Source organism: Ursus maritimus, unplaced genomic scaffold, assembly GCF_017311325.1.
Source record: "Ursus maritimus isolate PB19 unplaced genomic scaffold, ASM1731132v1 scaffold_1, whole genome shotgun sequence".
Classification (NCBI taxonomy): Eukaryota; Metazoa; Chordata; class Mammalia; order Carnivora; family Ursidae; genus Ursus; species Ursus maritimus.
Window position 1 is genome coordinate 4,666,400 of NW_024423343.1, and position 16,325 is coordinate 4,682,724.

At 45.7% G+C, this 16,325-nt stretch overlaps 1 protein-coding gene across 1 annotated transcript in view; it reads left to right on the forward strand.

Moving 5' to 3' along the window:
* IQCA1 (IQ motif containing with AAA domain 1) overlaps positions 1 to 16,325 on the forward strand; it is a 165,754-nt gene that overhangs the window by 90,514 nt on the left and 58,915 nt on the right. The window contains exons 8-9 of the mRNA XM_008690299.1: positions 1,931 to 2,062; positions 10,821 to 10,896. Of these exons, the coding sequence (XP_008688521.1) occupies positions 1,931 to 2,062; positions 10,821 to 10,896 (208 nt within the window). The remainder of the gene's footprint in view (positions 1 to 1,930; positions 2,063 to 10,820; positions 10,897 to 16,325) is intronic.

Here is a 16,325-nt window from a genome sequence, read left to right on the forward strand (position 1 = left end):
AAGCGTAAAGGTCCAGAGCAGCCACGATTTGGCTCTATGAGTTGAAGTGAGCCTGATCCCCGAGGAAAACATTGCCACTTGGACAAGGGACTTTTAATTCCATCCAAAGACACGCTTTTTATTACCAAATCATATGCACAACACATACGTCACCTCTTAGGCTCACCAGCACCCTTTTCCTGAGCCTCACCCCACCGAGACCTTCACGGGAGCCATGGGGAGGTTGGCCTCTGGATAGTGGGAAGGGGGCACATGACTAATGACTATAACGTTGTTGTTGTTTTTAAGTCCAGATGGGACCAAAATATCCTGATTTGTTCAGGGTAAAGCTGTCTTTTATATTTTTAAAAGTGTGAATAAACTCCTGAGAATAATATATGTATAAATATCAAAAATATAATACTAGAGGGGCGCCTGGGTGGCTCAGTCGTTAAGCGTCTGCCTTCGGCTCAGGGCGTGATCCCGGCGATCTGGGATCGAGCCCCACATCAGGCTCCTCTGCTGGGAGCCTGCTTCTTCCTCTCCCACTACCCCTGCTTGCGTTCCCTCTCTCGCTGCCTGTCTCTCTTTCTGTTGAATAAATAAGTAAAATCTTTAAAAAATGTATGTATATAATACTAGAAAATAAACTTCCGCACTGTCCTAAATCACTAACAAGGTATAAACAAGTAGACTTGCTCCCAGGAGGCTGGTTTAGTACAACGTAGTAGAAGAGAAAGGATACTAGCCCTTTTGTTTCGTTGCCTACCTTCCTCTCCAGAGGTAACCACTGCACTGAATTTGGTGCTTGTCATTCCTGCATATATCTTTGTGCTTTGACTACATATGAATTTATCCTGAAACTGTAGAGTGTTACTTTTTTTATTTACCCAAATGCATTTTGTATGCTAGGATAAATTTATGTACGTTGTTCCACACCTTGCCTCTTTTCTTTCTACGTTGTGAAGTTCGTCCTGGTTAGCGTCTGTTTGAATCCCAGCTCGGCACTCACCCGCTGTGTGTCCGTGGCCACGAGACCGCGCTCTTTGTGCCCTGCTCTCTTATTAGTAAACCGGGCTGGGGACAGCTCGCACCCCAGGCTGCGTTTAGCAGTAACCGAGTGCATCTTTATGCGGCTCTTAGAACCATGCTTGGCTTATCAGAAGCCCAACGGATGGAAGTCCTGACTGGATTTTAGAAAATGAAACAAGGAAATTAGGTCCCAGAGATGTTATGCCACTTCCCTCGGTCACATGACCAGTGACGTGACGTAGCTTCTACCACCTCACATCTCCCAGAAGTCTCTCTGCCACAGCAAGTGGGAGCTCAGCAAACATCTATTGTATAGAACAGATTACATGGTGTTTTACAAACCCTTACTAATTCTCCAGTGACGCTAATCCGATGTGAGCCAGGTACTTCTTAAGAAATATTTAAAATTTGGGGAGCATAAGTAAGGTTTTGTCACTGTAGAAAATACAGGGGAAAGAAACCAACCCTGAGAAGAGATGCGTGATCCTTCATGGGAAAGCAAAGTGAGAGCAAGAGCAACTGTCGTGTGGAGTTCAGGCAGGGAACTCCGGGTGTCCTCAGCTCCACCGGGGAAGAGGTGAGGGCGGGCCGGCACCCTGGCCGCCGCAGAGACGCTGAGGAAACCATGACCTCCCTCACATTCGCGGGAGCCCTGGGGATGAGAGTGGCTCTGAATTGGCAGGGGGTGGGGAGCAGGGAACTGGGTTCAGAAATGTCCAAACTCCCCCTCATCTGCCCCCTGAGATCCGACTGCTGCCTCACTGATGAATCCAGCCAGAGGGAGGCGGCAGTAGTGATGAGCAGAGCAGGGAGGGGGCGGGCACTGACCAGCACAAACACTTCCTCCGGACAGGAAAAGCAGTCCTCGTCTTGATCGGGCTCCATGGAATCGTGATGCTTACTTTGTGTGTCTTGCCAGGTTACTGAAGATATTATTGCCAACCAAGAAGAAGAGGAGAAAAACAAAAAGAAGAAAAAGAAGAAGAAGGCCAAGAAAACCAAGAAACCTAAAAAAGAAAAGGAAAAGAAAGGCACAAAGGAAAAAACCAAGGTAAGGAATTTGGAATTTTAGAAGAAACTGTCTTTTAAGGGGCTTTTTTGCTTTGAATCTGTGGCATGGTCTCAAATCTCCTGAGATTGCAGTCATTCGTTTCCTAGGAAACCGTTCCACCAACTGTTTTTCCGTATTTTTTTATGTTGCTCCATCACTGGTCATCATCCTCTCTAGGACTTATAATAAATACCTATGAGGATAAAGGTGGTTTTAGTGACTTCGATACTTGATGTGTTATTCAAATATGTGATAGCTTTGAATTTTTTTCCCTCAAAATAAATGATCCCCCTCGTCTTTCCTCAAGGGTAGAGACCGGGTGACCACTGCAAAGTCAAAATAATAACTACTTTAACCAAGTGTGTTTGTTCAAATTTATCACTTCATGTTGACATATTGGATATATTTTGTTGGAAGTGTTTCTTACTACCCAAAGGAAATCAGAATTCAAACAGTGTCACTTTGGGCCAGGCCTCCCCTTGTACAGTGAGAGAGGAGGTGCTGCTATCTTGGGGCAGGAACTGGAGGGGTCTTCACCTTCGAGCACGTGGGGAGGTGTGCTCCCAGGACAGCTTTGTCCCAGCAGAAACCTCATCTATGGGAGATGGAGCTCGGGTTGGAAGCTCGAATCATCCTAAAGCGTGATTATGTTTAAAGTAGCATTTCTGCACAGACAGCTCCTCCTTCACAGCTGACCAAAAGTCCGATCTGAATTGACTCAGGAGAATGGATCCTTACGGGTTATGGTCCATCCATGACTCTGTCCAGAGACAGAGACCCCACTCTTGCTTCAGGCAGCCATGGTCACATTCCTCGTGTGGGTTCAGGAGAGAAATGGGACAGGCTACATCATCAAGGACAAATGATTGGACCAAGGAGTCAGGAATTGTGAGCAGGCAAGAAAGGAGGATGGTGAATATATAATGACAATACCCAAACTCCTGACCGTAGGGGAAAAGCTCTCAGTTTTTCCCCCTTGAGAATGATAATCGCTGTGGGCTTTCCATAGATGGCTTTTATGATGTTGAGGTATGTTCCCTCTATCTCTTCACTGTGGAGAGTTTTGCTCAAGAAAGAATGCTTTTTCTGCACCTGTTGAGAGGTTCATATGGTTCTTGTCCTTTCTTTTATTAACATGATGTATCACATTGATTGGTCTGTGAATGTTGAACCACGCTTGCAGCCCAGGAAAAAAATCCCACTTGGTCATGATGAATAATCCTTCTAACGTACTGTTGGATCCTATTGACCAGTATCTTGGTGAGAATTTAGGCATCCATGTTGGTCTGTAATTCTCCTTTTGGGTGGGTCTTTGTCTGGTTTTGGGATCAAGGTAATGCTGGCCTCATAAAACAAGTCTGGAAGTTTTCCTTCCATTTCTATTTTTTGAAATAGCTTCAGAAGAATAGGTATTAGTTCTTCTTTAAATATTTGGTAAACTCCCCCTGGAAAGCCATCCAGCCCTGGGCTCTTGTTTGTTGGGAGATTTTTGATTACTGCTTCAATTTCCTTGCTGGTTATGGGTGTGTTCGGGTTTTCTATTTCTTCCTGTTTCAGTTTCGGTCATTTACAAGTTTCTGGGAATGCATCCATTTCTTCCAGATTGCCTAATTTGTTGGCATATAGTTGCTCATATATGTGCTTAAAATTGTCTGTATTTCCTTGGTGTTGGTCATGATCTCTCCTCTTTTATTAATGATTTTATTAATTTGGGTCCTTTCTCTTTTGTTTTTGGTAAGTCTGGCTGGGAGCTTATTGATCTTGTTAATCCTTTCAAAGAACCAGCTTCTAGTTTCGTCAGTCTGTTCTGTTCTTTTGGTTTCTATTTCATTGATTTCTTTAATCTTTATTATTTCTCTAATCTTTATTATTTCTCTTCTGCTTGATTTAGGCTTTATTTGCTGTTCTTTCTCCAACTCCTTTAGGTGGAAGTTTAGCTTATGTATTTGAAACTTTTCTAATTTTTTGAGAAAGACTTGTATTGCTATGTACTTCCCTCTTAGGGCCACCTCTGCTGTATCCCAAAGGTTTTGAAGAGTTGTGTTTTCATTTTCATTTGTTTCCATGAATTTTTTTTAATTCTTGTTTAATTTTCTGGTTGATCCATTCATTCTTTACTAGGATGCTCTTTAGCCTCCAAGTATTTGAGTTCCTTCTGAATTTCCCCTTGTGATTGAGTTCAAATTTCAAAGCATTGTGGTCTGAAAATATGCAGGGAATAATCCCAATCTTTTGGTACTGGTTGAGACCTGATTTGTGACCCAGTATGTGATCTATACTGGAGAATGTTCCATGTGCACTTGAGACAAATGTGTATTCTGTTGCTTTAGGATGGAATGTTCTGTATATATCTGTGAAGTCCATCTGATCCAGTGTGTCATTCAAAGCCCTTGTTTCCTTGTTGGTCTTCTGCTTAGGTGATCTATCCATTGCTGTGAGTGGGGTGTCAAAATCCACTATTATTATTGTATTATTACCAATATGTTTCTTTAATTTTGTTATTCATTGGTTTATATATTTGGCTGCTCCGAGTTAGGAGCATAAATATTTATAATCGTTAGATCTTCTTGTTGGATAGACCCTTTAAGTATGATACAGTGTCTCTCTTCATCCCTTACTAAAGTCTTTGGTTTAAAAATCTAATTTTCTGATATAAGGATTGCTACCCCAGCTTTCTTTTGATGTGCATTAACGTGATAAATGGTGCTTCACCCCATCACATTCAACCTAGAGGTGTCTTTGGGTCTAAAATGAGTCTCTTGTCCATCGACAGATGAATGGATAAAAAAAGATGTGGTATATATACACAATGGAATATTACTCAGTCATCAGAAAAAATGAATACTTACCATTTACATTGATGTGGATGGAACTAGAGGGTATTATGCTAAGTGAAATAAGCCAATCAGAGAAAGACAATTATCATATGATTTCATCATATGTGGAATTTAAGAAACAAAATGGAGGAGCATAGGGGAAGGGAGGGAAAACTGAATAGGAAGTCAACAGAGAGGGAGACAAACCATGAGAGACTCTTAGCTATAGGAAACAAACAGGGCTGCTGGAGGGGAGGTGGGCGGGGGAATGGGGTCACTGGGTGACGGGCATTAAGGAGGGCATATGGTGTGATGAGCACTGGGTGTTACATGCAACTGATGAATTGTTGAACTCTACATCTGAAACTAATGATGTACTGTAGGTTGGCTAATTGAATTTAAATTTTAAAAAATACCCCAACTCCACATAAATGCAACATCTTGCATTTATGAAAGCCGACATTTTGTGATGAAAGCCAACGTTTTGTTAAAATCCCTTGCACGATTGCAGCTACCCAGCTGGAGGCAATTGCCCCTTTTGCAAGGCTCATCTTCTGCACCATGATCAGCAGAAATCTTCCACCTGCCCCCATGTGTCTTTGTCCATCTCCTTAACCATGTTCCACTGCTGTGAACAAGAGAAGAGAGACCCCTTACTGATCACTCTGGGCACAACCCAGTCCGCCTCCGTCCCCAGCTACCCGGTGTGTTGTGCTGACCCCTCACCTAATTCCTCCCCAGGAATTGTTCTGGGTCTAAAGGAGCCGCTCCATGCAAAGTCCCACCACCCACCCCAGGCAGCTGTATCCAGGGATAGCCATGTTTGGGTACAAAGACCCAACCCCCTCCTTGGGACATCTCTGAAGGGTTCTCCTAGCTCCTGGGCTCCCTTTGGGGTCAGCTGACAGCTCACATCCAATTGCATCACAGCTCAGTGGCACCAGCTTCTCTGCCCAGTGCTGCTTCTCTCCCTCCATCCCTGTGAGTGGTGTTCCCAGTAAATCACGGCCTCCATCTGAGTGTTTCCAGGGAACCCAACCCACGAGGCCACCTGTTCCCCTACTGCTCTGCTTGCGCCCCAAAACTTCTAACTTGTTGCAGAAAAAAATAAGAAGAGAGCTTAGTTGATAGTTAATTTTTAAAACCCTCCCCTCACTCTGCAAGATAATTTTGAAGCTGTGCCAACGAATAAGGACAACTGGAAGAATTTCAATTTTATTCTAAGCATTCTCTTCCTCTAAATATGCATTAGGGAGTTTGACACTTGGTAATTAAAAATTCACTGTTAATGAAGCTTGTTCCATAAAAAATTTGAAATTACCAGCTATGCAATCTGGTCTTTGTTGAGTGAAGGTATTTTATTAACTAGCTATTAAAGAGTCATGTAATGATGAACAGTTGGGACAGAAATCAAAGTTTGAGGACATCAGCACTTACGAAGTAGTTGCAAATGAAAGGCAACATCCTTCAGAGTTACTTGGAACTGAATTTATTCGTGAAAAGTGCAGGTCCACACAGAGACAATGTGATCATAAATGGTAATCTCTAATGAAATTGATATATTTACATTCTATTGCTACTCATCTTTGAGGTCAGATTATCTTTTCTATTAACTTTTAGAAGTCTTCTTCTAGAATCAATCCCAAGGCATCTAGAAGCATTCTCAAGACAAGCTATTGAAATCTTGGTATGAGAATTGGTATTTTAATCTGTAGAAAAAGGCATCTATTACTCATCCTGGTTAAAGGGTAAGGCAGGGGAGAGAGGAAACTAGTTTAGTTTAGCTTGTGTAACCGACTCACCCCTTACGCTGTCTCACAGCGGCGTAGCTGTGGGATTATCTTTCAGGTATTTTTATAAACTTCATCATTTCTCGATTTCTAGTCCATATATAGTCAGAAAACTTGGGAAAGACCTCATATTAAAAACAAAAAACTGAGGATTATTTGAATATTTCCACTCACCTCCATAAATGGAAAATAGACTCTTGTCAAAATATCACATGAGTACAAGCTTCGTCAGTCCACAGGATGGTTACAAGTGAGCCTAAGTGGCCGCAGAGGGGCTGTTGACAGGGGTCTGACGGTGAGTGGATCAGAAGGCTGGACAGGGACCATGGACTCCAGGCAGGATTCCAGGCAATCGCTGAGCCGGAGAACCAGAGGACAACTTCAGAGCAGGGATGACAGACGCCAGGGAGGGTGCATGATGTGGGGTCGGGAAAGCTTGGAGCAGCCATGGATGAGGGAGAACCTTCTGGAGAAGTCAAGGGTCATCCTGGGGGTGGTGACTTGAGCAGACTTGCATTGCGTGAGTTATAGTCTAAGGTTTGTGGTTTGCGGCCATGGTTGGGATGGCCTGTGGGTAAGGAAGTGACCAAGACAGGGAGACAGGTCCAGGCTGGGAGCACCATGAGACGCACCATGAGAAGCAGGGTCAATGCAAGCCGAGGTCCCACCCAAGGACAAGTGTGAGCCAGGGGTCAAAGCACCTCAGAAGTTTGTATCCATGCACACGGGAGGATGCGTTTAAAGCCAAACGTCATTCACAAGGTCAAGATCGCAGCAAGTGAGTTCTGTTTACCTTGTTGATTTTTTCTGAAAATAATGAAGAAGGAAAGATACATCCAACTGGTGGTATGAAGATCTGGGCTCATAGTCAGCAGTAGGGTAACACCCTCCCCTAGCTCACAGAGACCCACGGTCACCCTTTTATGACTGCTTACCCTCCCACCTCAACCCCTTCCTGGGTTCCCCCCTATCTCCATAAATGTGTCTCAGAGTGACCTGCCCAAAACATCTCACCCCCTGACCCTAGCACAGCAGTGGGGAGCTCCTCTTAGACACTCTGTTTATTCAGGACTCTGAGGATTAATGAGTGTCCCTGTGGAGTCTTGAGACGTTTGAACCTGGAGGTGACTGGAAGGAAGTTTAAGGGTGAAAACTTGTAGGTTTCGGTGTCCCTGCTTGGATTTCAAATTTACTATGGGGCTGGCAGCATGAGAAAAGAGAGGGTCTCTCTAATTGTGCACAACATTTTAAAATAAAATAACTGTAGGGGGCACCTGGGTGTCTCAATTGGGCGTCTGACTCTTGATTTCAGCTCAGGTCATGATCTCAAGGTCATGAGATCGAGCCCTGAGTCAGGCCCTGTGCTCAGCGGGAAGTCTGCTTAAGATCCGCTCTCTTGGTCTCCTGCTGCCCCTCTCCACCCCCCAACCCTGCTCGCGTGCGTGTGCTCACTCTCAAAAAAAAAAATAAATAAATAAATAAAATAAAATAAAATAAAATAAAATAAAATAACCCTGGCTGGTAATCTTACATTCATTTGACTATTTCATCAAAAAACTTTGCAAACAATTTAACAGTGAAAGCATGAAAGTTTTCAGTTTCGTATCTGAACCCATCCAGAGACCCTCTATCCTGAGATGCGGAAGGACAGAAGCAAAGAGATCCGTCTAGGGGTTTTCCTCTTCACCAGAGCTAGCACAGGGAAAGCATACAAGCACCATAAACAGCTTCAAGATGGGCTTCCAAGAATTAATCTTTTCATCCCCTAGACAAGAAAAAGAATGTCTATCTTGTACCTTATACAAAAGTCAACTCAACGTGGATCATGGACTCACATGTAAAACCATAAAATCTTTAGGTAAAAAGAGGGGGGGAATCTTCAGGATCTAGGGCTAAGCAAACAGTTCTTACACTGGACACCAAAAGTATCCGTAGAAGGAATGATTGATAAATTGCACTTCATCACAATAAAAAACTTCTGCTCTGTGAAGAGGATGAAAAGACAAGCTAGGAACTGGGAGAAAATATTTGCATCTAGAATCTATAAAGATTTCTCAAAATTCAGCAGTAAAAGAATTATCTTTCTGTTGGATCTTTGGTTTGCCAACCATCTCTCAAAGTGTTAAGGATTGCAGGTAAGGAGATCCCCTGTCAAGAACATGTGATAGAGGGGAATGCTAGCATGAGGGGCACATCTCTGCAAGCCAATAGCCATCTTTGCAAATGTGCTTTCAGCACCAAAGTTACGCCATTTGCCTGACAAGTCAGCCGTGTGGACCTCACGTTGGCTTTAGGAGCCAGAAAAGGAGCGCTATGCAATCCATCCTTACAACTCCTTTCTCTTTGTTATTTTTCAAGCCATATGTTAAACCATTTGGAACTATTTTAAATGGATTTTATCTGTCCTGAGCACATGATCATGTGAATACTAAAGAGTCTTCTCTATATTCACCCAACTTCGTGCTAAATCCTGGGAAGAGCCTGGCACCCAGATACAGGACCATTAGCTTTAAAAGCTTCTGTTTGTCTGCGGTGCCCCCCAGCCTTTCCGTGACCCCGTGCCTGGCCCAGGGAGGTGCTCCATACTGAACCACTGAGCCACGTTCTTGTATTATTTTAGGGGCTTTCAACCGAAGTTTTGTCCTGTTTCACAAAGATGGAGAAGTGAGTGTTGTGAATTTCCAGAGGCTGCTGTCCGGAATAAGGTCGTCATCGTGGGAATGTCCGTATCGAGCGTCCCCTGTGCCCGCTGAAAGGCAGCGAGAGAGGAAGATAGAAGGAAGTGAGGAGCTGCCGAGCTCCGGAGGAGACAGAAGCCCTTAATCCAGGAAACAGAGACCCCGAAGATAGACTCCCTGAAATTGTATGTAAACTTCTACGTGAAAGTGCGTTCCTCTGAGAAAAGGGCGTGTGTTTTCTTCAGGTTTCCTTCTGAAACGCTCAAAAACCAACACTTCCAGAAAGGAACAGCATTTTCTAAATCCCGAAAAGGCATGAGTGACTTTGATTCTTAATCTCAGTGGAATTGAGAGAAAAGTGTGAGCCGAAAAGTAAAATGACATTCTTAATGCCAGCTTGAAAATAGGAGAGGCTTAATTTTTTTTTGCCACGGGCTATCACAGTTTTTCGTTCATTTTTTTTTATTATAGTTAATAGTAATGAGAGCTCCTGAGCCGATTTTCACTTCTGCATCTAGAATTGGAGTATAATTTCACTGCTAGTTGAGTGGGAAATAATCAGCCTCTTCCAAATCACAGTCACCCCCCCCCCACCCCGAGGACGCAGACCCTAAGGGACCAATTGGATTATCTGAAAGCCACTGAGTGACCAATCTGACACTTGAACCTATATGTTCAGAGGTATTTGCCAAATGCCTGCACTTTAAAAATGTAACAGAGGTGGCCCTATTAGTACTTTGCCACATGCCGGTTCATGTGAAGGATCCCAGGTGGTCCTGCGCTGGGATTCTCGGACTCTCATTGACCAGGCTTTGGGACTCCCCCATCAGGTCACAGCACAGCCTCCCTTCCCGAGGTCTGCTGAGCCAGAGAAGCGGGCGCCAGGAAGCATAAGCAAATCCTACACAGTACGGAGAGAGTCTTTTTCACAGAAAGATCCCAATACAGAAAGAATGGCTTCATGGAAGAGGACACATTGGCCTCAGACCAAAGAGGAATTTTACACAAAAGAAGATGGGAAAATGGAATTCTGATGAGAAAGAAGATGGCACCTCCAGCCTTTTCTTACTTTGCAGCCAGCTTGATGTCCCCACAAGCTGTTGGAGGGTGGCAGGAGGACTCGGGCTGGGATCAGCTTCCAGAGCAAAGAAGGAACCAGAACATCAGACGGCACTCAGGCCTGGGGTACTCTGGGAGAGGTGACTGAAACAGGGGCACCTCAGCGAGCCTGCAGGCAGAGCTAAGTTTCTAGAACCATCCATGCCCTGATTGGTGGACACAACACTCCCTGCTCAGACTGGCCAGCAAGGAAACTGCCCAGGTGGGTGGGCAAGGGGCTGGACCTTCACTCATAAACCAGCAAAAAGCCTGTGGGCCTTCCCATAATCCAGTCATCAGGATGCGTGCGCCTTGTACTGTCTAGTCCGGACAAAGTAGCCCTGTAATTAACAGACATGTCCTTCTTCTTTAACAGGAAGAAGATGAGGGCTGGAAAATGTCACCGAGTGTTTTCCTTCCCACGATGGAGGAAGGAAATAACGTGTACAAAGGTTGGTTTAGGAGAATACGCGGGGCAACTGGGGAGTTTCCCGGTCCGGCCAGCATGACCCCTGGCCCTGGCACCCGGCTGTGTGGGGACGAATTCGGCGCTCAGTCGGGAGAGGCTGAAAACATGCAGCTCATAGCCCGGGCTTTCTGTCCGTCTCGATTTTACAATTCCTTTGCGTCGCCTAAAGGCAGAGGATCGGTCAAAGAGCCGGATATCAATAGTACGAGAACACAATCTAAACCTCCGTTCTGTTTTCGAACCCGTGGGACTTCAGCTGAACATTCTCTCGCTGGGAATGAAAGGGATTGTCCTGGGTTGTTTAAATTAAGAAAATCAATACCAGATGTACAATAACATGTTTTAATCCTGTCAGACCAAGACAGGTGCCCGCAGACCGACACATAATTCTTTTGTCCATTGTTTGGCATAATTAGCATAGTAGCTAGAATCCGAGGGGAGCTGCACGTGTAGGAATTGGTCTCTCAGACGTTTCTATTACAATTTACTGGAGCAATTATCCAGCTCCTTTGGCTCCACTCCATCCTCAGGATGAATCCCAACACAGAAAGACCGGCCACGATGACCCCGGTCATCGGTGCTCTTTGGTAATTGCTAAAAAATGCAGTAAGGGTGTGGAGTATTTCCAAACGTCGGTCTTGTGTGGGCTTCTTCCCTAACTCTGGTCTTATCTGGACAGCCCTGGTACTATTTATACTTAACAAAATTTTCCTTGACTCATGGTTTTTACCCCGATACATTGAGCCTCACGCCCAGCAGCAATATCAACGTCATTTCAGGTTTAAGACACTAGTTGTATAAAATAAAAATGTCCGTGCACCACCCGAAATTCTCTCACTTTCCACTAGTGGCGAGGGTGCCACCCTGCACGCGATGCCGAACGAGGGTGAGGCCCGGGGGACAGGGGACATCAGCAGGATTTGGCAGCTGCTTTAACTGGGGAGGAAGGAGGTCAAAGCAGTAACCTCATGTTTTTAGACGCCCAAGGCACGCAAGCCTTTGATTTGCTATGCTCATCTCACTCGTCTTCCCGACAACCGGGAGCAGTAACACCACGACCCCTCTGTGGGCAGGTGCTGTTAGAACACCTGCTGCTGCTCAAGTTCGAGAAGTCGAGTCTTTGTTGTTTAACATTTTCTTTAAATTCAGGCTACTTAGCATACAGTGTATTATTAATTTCAGGGATAGATTTCAGTGATTCATCAGCTGCATACAACACCCAGTGCTCATGCCATCACACGCCCCCCCTTAATGCCCGTCACCCGGTGACCCCACCCCCACCCTCCTCCCCTCCAGCAGCCCTCAGTTTGTTTCCTATGGTGAAGAGTCTCTTATGGTTTGTCTCCCTCTCTGGTTTCATCTTATTTTATTTTTCCCTCCCTTCCCCTATGTTCATCTGTTTTGTTTCTTAAATTCCACATATGAGTGAGATCATATGGTATTTGTCTTTCTCTGACTGACTTATTTTGCTCAGCATAATACCCTCCAGTTCCAACCACACTGTTACAAATGGCAAGATCTCATTCTTTTTGATGGCTGAGTAATATTCCATTGTATATACACCACATCTTTCTCCATTCATCTGTCGAGGGACATCTGGGCTCTTTCCATAGTTTGGCTATTGTGGACATTGCTGCTCTAAACATTGGGGTGCAGGTGCCCTCAAATCACTGCAAGCCAGTGCAGAGCAATCACTATCAGACACATTCACTCCCTTATGTATTCATTCAACAACCACGGTGTCCGATGTGCAAGGCTACCGTGGAGATACAAAGATGGCACGTACCATCAACCTACAGCACATGGAGTGTGGTGGAAGTGGATGGGATGGGGACAGGGGCATAAGTTGAGTGCCTTGTGCAAATTAGACTGGTAGCAACAACATCCAAGGCCCGGCTAGGAACCGCACGCATCACACGGCAGGGTCACCGGCATGCCACGGATGCCACTGAACTCAGGTGTGTCTACAACAGGAGCTGCCCCTCGTTCACATGCTACCTTGTGCCACATTTCTTTTGGTCTTTACAGACACCCTCATAGCTTCATATTCTACACATCTGTCACCAGCCTCCAAGATCATTGTTTGCACCTTCGAACACATCAGGTCATGGGCCAGTTCGTGTTCTGCTGAAGTCCTCCCTCAGGCAACAGCTTCCCTCAGCCTGTGGAAGGCCTGGCTCCCTTCTCCTCAGAAATAACTGTCAGGAGAGAATAAGGGGAAAGACAGGAAGGTGAGAGACAGCAAAGCCCTCCTCCGCCATAACAGGAAGTCAGGGGCTCCTGTCGCAAACTCATACATCACAGAGTAGCAGTGCGACCACACAAGAAGCATATAACAACAGCAACACAGCTCGAAGAGCTCTCGGGAAGCTAGACCACCTCACACTCACCTCACACCCGCCTCACACCCGCCTCACACCCACCTCACACCTGCCTCTCGTGGGCTCTGTGCTCTTACGCCAGCAAGCCAGTCACTCCCACCTCAGGGACCTGGTGCTGTCCGTTCCCCTTGCCTGGAATGCTGGTCCCTGCAGGCCTTCCCCGAGACCCTTGTAGGGTCTCCAGCCTCACACCTGTGCCCACCCTCCTTTACCTACCTCCATCTGACTGGAGATGTGGGTGTCCCTGCCTCCCCACAGGGGACGTCAGGTCCCAGACGGCAGGGCTCCCCACTGTCTGCCCACTCTGAGAGCAGCACCTCCCCATAACCAGGCTCCACCAATTCATGAATTAAACTTATTCTTTTTTAAAAAGATTTTATTTATTTATTTATTTGACAGAGAGAGACAGCCAGCGAGAGAGGGAACACAAGCAGGGGCAGTGGGAGAGGAAGAAGCAGGCTTCCAGCAGAGGAGCCTGATGTGGGGCTCTACCCCAGGACTCTGGGATCACACCCTGAGCCGAAGGCAGACACCCAACGACTGAGCCACCCAGGCGCCCCTAAACTTATGAATAAATCAGATTTGCAGATAAATCTGAAACTATTCCACTCAATTTTAAAAGAATGAATGAATACAGAAATGAATGCCATTGGGCAATTTCTCTGAAAGGCAGAATTAGAGTTTTTTGTTATAATCCTTTCCATATTCTCCGACTTGGTCTAATACAATGTGAGTGTATTATTTTGATAAAAGCAAAAATTAACTTGGGGGGAAATCGGATGTTCCCGCGGGAAGCCAAGGCTTGCGACCTGCTGACCTGCTCGGGAAGTCTCTTGAGACTTTCCACACCGTTTGTGTAATATGTTTCCATTACGCTGTTTGTAGAATATCTGTTTCCATTAAGGCTAAAAAAAAATTTTTTTAAAAAACCCGAGCAGTGGTCACTTGGGAGCAGGAAGCGTGAAGGGCCATTTTCCTCACTGGGTTGTGGCGTTTCCTGTGTTATCTGCCAGGTCTCTGGTCATTTAAAGAAATTAAATGTCTTCATCTTAGAATTCTTTTCTCAAAAATCAAAGGTTTTCCTTTTCAAATAAGACATTAGCATTTTAATCACCCCCCTACGTGAGAAACTGCCCCGGCCAGCTTTTCACTCTCTGGGGATGAAAGCTCGTGGGGCAGTTGTTGTGCTTTGAGGGCCCTGAAAAGCTTCCTGCATTTGTAAATGTCCATGAAATTCTTGAAGGGATTGAGAGGTGCCCTGTGCAGAAGTGTCATGAGAAAAGCAAAATTTCCGCGCAAAACCAGGACCATTCAAAGGGCGGTAGAGGTGAACTCAGCAAAGGCCACTGAGCACCGCTTTATTCGTGAGACAGTTACAACTCCGGAATGAGAATTTGTTACGAGGTGCCACGGCTTTTACATGAATAATCGCCTGGTGTTCCTTCCTGTTCAATATTCTGCGTCCCTTTCTTTAGGAAATTCACCGCTTCCAGATTTAGCGAGTCTGTCTAGTGAGAAAGCAAAGTAGCTTCCTCGCCACAACAAAGCTGTTTTACTTTAAAATATCTTCATAAAAGCAGGTGAGCTTTGCTGTGGGAGATTAACGATCGTGTAAGGGGGGCATCTGTTAAACAAGAATTAGTGGTCAGTAGTACGTTTTAACAGGTTTAAACCCTTCATAGTATTTTCAAGGGGGAGAGCTTACAATTTCAAACACGTAAGAAAACAGCATCGTAGTATCCATACATTTTAAAGTTTTCCCCAGGGGCTCCTGGGTGGCTCAGTCGTTAAGCGTCTGCCTTTGGCTCAGGGCGTGATCCCGGTGTTCTGGGATCGAGCCCCACATCGAGCCCCACATCGAGCCCCACATTGAGCCCCACATCGGGCTCCTCCGCTGGGAGCCTGCTTCTTCCTCTCCCTCTCCCCCTGCTTGTGTTCCCTCTCTTTCTGGCTGTCTCTCTCTCTGTGTCAAATAAATAAATAAAATCTTTAAAAAAAAAAAAAAGGAAGTAGGAATTGTCAATCAGAAGGATGAAAACCATAAGATCCAACAGCCGATGAGCAGTAGGACGGCGGTTCCACCTGACCCCAACCATGGGCCGTGTCCCCAGGGCAGGCATCAGATGGCCAAGGCCCTTCGGCAATTTTTTTTTTGCCCATTGGCCAGCTTTGAGTCATGCATCAGAATCTCCTTGCTATGCTGTCCATCTCTCCAGGATCTGCGGCTTTTCCTGGGTCACACCGCATCTCGTCCCTTCTTTCGTCTCTGGTCTCTTTTGCTGACCTCAGACCCCTGGGACTGATTTGCAGATTTGACCCTCCCTTCTCATTTGTTTGCCCCAGTGTCTCTCCAGGCACCTTCTCCACACTCAGTCTTCATGGTTGACACCCCTTGCTCTTCACAGCCCCCAGAAGTATGTTTCTGTCTGTGACTGTGACTGTCCCTCCCTTCTCAGTTAGCTGCGTCAGGGGGACACACTCCTGGCCAGTCTCAGGATCCCCCTGCTATGCCTGTAAGGAAGGCCATGGTTGAGAAACCTCTGTCCATTCATTCACATGGTCACTGCCATCCAGCCCCGCACAGTCCCCCTTCTTCCCAAGTGGTAGCCATCAGTGGACAGTTGTGGGGGCGCCTCTGCCTGGTCCCCATAGCCCTCCGTTGCCTCCCCCAAGTTAAAGGGCATCATTGACCTAAGGATGAGCTCCCAATGAAGTAGCCGAGCTGGGTGGTGTTTGCAGGTGGAGTTCTGGAAAGTTTCCATCACATTCTGAACACAGATTCTGGGAAAAGAGCTCATTTCCCAGACTGTCGAGTCTCATTTTCCATAGGACACCACCCCACTTCCCACTGATCTGTACCTCGGCACACATTTGGAATTCCCCCTCTGAGAAATGAGTTTTAGTTCAATTTTTTCCAGTGATACAAAATTATCCTTATTTCCCCTAAGGGCACATTTCTCTAACCATCCTCTTCACTGCCAGGGCCAGGCAAAAGGGAAATGTTAAACATGTATGATTTCAAACACATCCA